General features: G+C 44.3%; 1 protein-coding gene across 1 annotated transcript in view; it reads right to left on the reverse strand.

Annotated features, from left to right (window-relative positions):
• The window catches only part of LOC105539720 (zinc finger protein 813-like), a 27858-nt gene extending 24027 nt beyond the window's left edge, over positions 1 to 3831 (reverse strand). The window contains 1 exon segment of the mRNA XM_011980148.1: positions 3817 to 3831. Within this exon segment, the coding sequence (XP_011835538.1) occupies positions 3817 to 3831 (15 nt within the window).
• Between the last annotated feature and the right edge of the window lie 1659 nt (positions 3832 to 5490).

Consider the following 5490-nt stretch of genomic DNA (forward strand, 5'->3'; position numbering starts at 1 on the left):
ATGGCTTGAGACTGAGAGTAGAAGTTGCAGTGAGCTAACATTGCGCCACTGTGCTCCAGCCTGGGCAAAACAGTGAGACCTAGTCTCAAAATAAAATAAAATGCATGAAAACTAGATGACTCAAAGTATGAAAATCATATATATACATATATATATGTATGTCAACAAAATAATGAAACCTACACACACAAAAAACCAGATGTTAATACAAAGATTTGTCATTTTCCCCAGATTTTCAAAATGGAAAAGCTGTTCAAAATATATACATTTGTGTGTGTATATATGTATGTATATGTATATGTGTGTGTGTATATTGTGTGTGTGGGTGTTTACATATATAAAGGCTTTAAAAATATAAAAAGTAGCAAATTTTGTTGACCTGAAGAGGAATCTCATCTTGCTGGAAAAGGACACTTTGGCAGTTGGGGGCAGGGGGGAATCTTGTGGGATCTAAGAAAACAGGAAATGCTTCATCCTAGAGGAAGCAATCACCCTTTCAACTGCCTGACCTGGAGGAATCCTCGGACATCTGTAGGAATGCAGGCGTGCGCAGAGGCAGCCACTACGGCACTCTTTATACAGAGAAAAATTGCAAAGAACCCACTTATCATTCAGCCAATTTCCAATGCAGATGGCAAAGAGCAAGCTCTCCACGTTTACTAACAAGACAACATGTAAATGTTCACAACCAGCAGGATCAAGTCTCAAAGTAAAATATTTCCTAGAACATAAAGAAGAAAACAACAGACACTGGGATCTACTTGAGGGTGGAGGGTGGGAGGAAGGAGATGAGCAGAAATAATAATTATAGGGGGCCAGACGCGGTGGCTCACGCCTGTAATCCCACCACTTTGGGAGGCCGAGGCAGGTGGATCACCTGTCAGGGGTTCAAGATCAGCCTGGCCAACATGGTGAAACCCTGTCTCTACTGAAACTACAAAAATTAGCAAGGCGTGGTAGCAGGCCTCTGTAATTTCAGCTACTCGGGAAGCTGAGGCAGAAGAATTGCTTGGACCTGGGAGGCAGAGGTTGCAGCGAGTTCACATCATGCCATTATACTCCAGCCTGGGCAACAAGAGCAAAACTCAGTCTCAAACAAATAAATAGATAAAAAATAACTATTGGGTAAGGGGCTTAACACCAGAGTGATGAAATAATCTGCACAACAAACCCCAATGACACTCGTTTACCTGTGGAACAAACCCTCACGTGTAGCCCCAAATCTAAAGTGAAAACAGAAATATAAAAACTTCTTTATTTTTTTGAGACGAGTCTTGCTCTGTGCCCAGGATGCAGTGCAGTTACACAATCTCAGCTCACTGCAACCTCCGCCTCCCAGGTTCAAGGGATTCTCTTGCCTCAGCTTCCTGAGTAGCTTGGATTACAGGCATATGCCATCACACCCAGCTAATTTTTGTAAAAAGATTTTTCTTTTTTTAATTTACTGCAGACCTTTTTCTAAAGTCTCATAATGATGCAGAAATACACAAGTACGAGACTTGCTCTGACAGCTGACACGGAACTGACAGTAGCGGCTCCCCAGTGAGGCTGGAAGGAGGGTGGAGGATGTGACAGGGAGCGGAGATGCCTTATGGCCAAGGGTCTAAGCTGCAGCTTTGCTTGGTGTTTTAGCACAAAATAAATACATTCACCATGTGATGTTTAAATATAAAAATATATATTTAATAATATTGTTGGGGCTGGGCACAGTGGCTTGCACCTGTAAACCCAGCCCTCCAGGAGGCTGAGGTGGGCAGATCACCTGAGGTGAGTAGTTTGAGACCAGCCTGGCCAACATGGTGATACCCGTCACTAATAAAAATATAACAAAATTAGCTGGGCATGGTGACACGTGCCTGTAATCCCAGCTACACGGGAGGCTGAGGCATGAGAATTACTTGGACCCGGAAGATGGAGGTTGCTTTGAGCCAAGATCATGCCACTGCACTTCAGCCTGGGCAACAGAGCAAGACTTCATATATTCGAAATATAATATTATCATAATATAATAATAATGATAATAATAAAAATTATCACCATTGTTACTGAAAACACCTGTTTTACAAGCCCCTCCACAGTAACACCACAGTCTCCATGAGCTTAATGTGCTAAGAATGGTTTAATGAATCTCCTGCTTTTAGGCTGATTTCATATTCTTAAAATAATGATGGAATAAAACATCATCTATCATTCATGTCTATGTATGAACTTTCCATTCTAATTAGTAAGATTTTTGGAGTCAGAAACACAGCAACTCACTCAATTACCTAAAAATGTAGTATAAAATCAGGCAGAAACATTTCTCCATATTGGTCACCTTTTCTAGAATTTACCACATATTTTGTGCATATTAATACATGACTTCTGTTGCGAGAAGTCAGGGATCCCGAATGGAGGGACCGACTGGCTGAAGCTGCGGCAGAAGAACATGAATTGTGAAGATTTCATGGACATTTATTAGTTCCCCAAATTAATACTTTTATAATTTCTTACACCTGTCTTTACTGCAATCTCTGAACATAAACTGTGAAGATTTCATGGACATTTATCACTTCCCCAGCCAATACTCTTGTGATTTCCTATGCCTGTCTTTACTTTAATCTCTTTAATCCCATCATCTTCATAATCTGAGGATGTATGTTGCTTCAGGACCCTGTGATGATTGAGTTAACTACACTAATTGTTCCTAAACCATTTGTGTTTAAACAATATAAAATCTGGGCACGTTGAAAAGAAATCAGGATAATAGCGATGTTCAGGGAACAAGGGAGATAACCATTAGGTCTGAATGCCTGAAAGCCGGGTGGAACAGAGCCATATTTCTCTTCTTTCAAAAGCAAATAGGAGAAATATCGCTGAATTCTTTTGCTCAGTAAGGAACAGCTCTGAGAAAGAGAATGCGTTCCTAGGGGTAGGCCTCTAAAATGGCCGCTGTAGGAATGTCTGTCTTTTACGGTTGCAGATAAGGGATGAAGTAAACCCCAGTCACCCGTCGTGCTCCCAGGTCTATCAGGATGAGAAAATTCCCACCTAGTAAATTTTTAGTGAAAGTGGTTGTCTGCTCTCAAACCCTGTCTCCTGATAAGATGTTATCAATGACAATGCATGCCTGAAACTTCAATAGCAATTTTAATTTCACCCTGGTCCTGTGATCTCACCCTGCCTCCATTTGCCTTGTAATATTTGATTACCTTGTGAAGCATTTGATCTCTGAGACGCATATCCTATTCGTACACTCCCTCCCCTTTGAAAATCACTAATAAAAACTTGCTGGTTTTGCAGCTTAGGGGGCATCACAGAACCTGCCGACATGTGATGTGTCTCCCAGACACACAGCTTTAAAATTTCTCTCTTTGCACTCTTTCCCTTTATTTCTCAGACTGGCCGACACTTAAGGAAAATAGAAAAGAACCCACGTTGAAATATCGGGGGCCAGGTTCCCCTGATAGACTTCCATCAGCAGTTGCTCTAATCCTGGTCCACAGAAAGGTGACAGAGCATCCAGATGTGCCCCCTGAACAATCCCTGCTGCCCAACAGCACTGACACCACGGGGTCCTCACCCCGTCTCCATCCATGCCTGGGTGTGAGCCCTTCCCAGGCCCATGCCCAGTGCCGCCTCTTCCCAAGTTCATGTCACTGGGTCACAAGAGATAAAATCTAAGCGCGATGAGAGGGACTGAGGGAAGGCATGGGTGAATGCGAGCAAACTTGTCAGGCAGGACGCTTCAGACTCAGAGAAGATTCCCAACTCCAAGGCCCAGCAGCATTTCTGAAGGGAAGGAGACAGAACAATCCACCAAGAATATCATCTCACCTGAGAAAGAGCCATCCCTGACTCCTTTGCTTTCCTCTTCCTCTTCTGGGTTTCTTCCTCAGGTATCAAGAGTGTTTAGAAGTCAATCCTGAAAGTTAAAAATACGTTGTTTATTGCTCAGAATCAACACATCCCCCTCCCTGTAACACAATGAAACATACAAAGGAGACCTCACCCTGAGGAAATGTGGTCCCCTCTACTGCCCACTGCAGAAGGGACAATAAACTCCTATAGGAAAACTCCCACTTCTCTCCTGGAGGAGCCCACACACACGCTCCTGCAGTGGGGAGCTGGGCTGGAATGAGCTCCCCTTCAGGGTACAGACCCAGCCCTGACCAATCCTCAGCCCAGACCCTGAGGACCACTTGGGCTCAGGAGTCCAAGACCAGTCTGGCCAACACGGTGATATCCTGTCTCTACTAAAAATAGAAAAACTCAGCAGGCATGGTGGCTCATGTCTGTAGTACTAGCACTCTGGAAGGCCGAGGAGGGTGGATTACTTAAGGTCAGAAGTTCAAGACCAGCCTGGCCAACATGGTGAAACCCCATCTCTACTAAATATAAAAAAAGTAAGTGGGCTTGGTGGGTGTCTGTAATCCCAGCTACTCAGAAGGCAGAGGCAGGAGAATCGCTTGAACCCAGGAGGTGGCAGTTGCACTGAACCAAGATCATGCCACTGAACTTCAGCCTAGGTGACAGTGTGAGACTCAAAAATAAAATAAAATAAAATAAAAATAAAACTACAATAATTAGCTGGGTGTGGTGGCACACACCTGCAATCTCAGCTACATGGGTTGCTGAGGCACAAGAATCACTTGAACCCAGGAAACAGAGGTTGCAGTGAGCCAAGATCATCAGACTGCACTCACAGCCTGGACAACAGAGACTCTGTCTCAAAAAAAAAACAAAAAAACAAACAAAAAAAAAGTTTCTGATGTGATTGATGCAGAAATAATAAAACCTGAGTAACGTGATAGAGACTGATGGGCAGAGGGAACTTCAGATGGCGGTGGGAGGGCATGGGAGACAGCTCTGAGCCTAGACCTGAACGAGGAGAAAAGGGACAATGCTGTGATCATTTAGGGACATAGGGTAAGAGCAGGGACAGTGACCAGAGACAGGAAGGGTTTTGACATTTGGGAAAAGAGAAAAGCAAATGTGACTGGGGCAGAGGGAGTCAGGAGAGGAGGGCAAGCTCCCAGGAGGAGGCTGGACACTGGCAGGGGCCCTGGACACAGGGCTGTGGAGCCACAGTGAGGAGTTGGGCTTTTGTCCTGGGGAACACGGGAAGCCGGTGGAGGGTTCCCTGCCAGGGACTGACATGACCTGCTTTAGATTTCGCTGTGATATCCTCATACAGAGAAAGGCCCCGAAGATGGTCTCTGTGTCTGAGTCTACACCTCTGTTTCTTCCATTCCTGTGTTTTTTTTCTATTTTTTTTTATTTGGGGTACTGCATCCCATTTAAATTTCTACAACTGGTCACTCCCCTGTCTAGGAAGAAAAACCACACCCAGACACACACTCTATTTTGCCAATCATTTCAGGGGTCTGGGTCACTAACGTTGAGCTTTTCTGGTCTAGCCCGTCATCTCCAAGTTGCAGGGAGGCTCACTGGGGCTCTGAGAAAGAGATATTTTCACCAAGTTACCCTGAGAAGGTCTGAGATGAGTGA

Source organism: Mandrillus leucophaeus, unplaced genomic scaffold (assembly GCF_000951045.1).
Source record: "Mandrillus leucophaeus isolate KB7577 unplaced genomic scaffold, Mleu.le_1.0 Scaffold104, whole genome shotgun sequence".
Lineage (NCBI taxonomy): Eukaryota > Metazoa > Chordata > Mammalia > Primates > Cercopithecidae > Mandrillus > Mandrillus leucophaeus.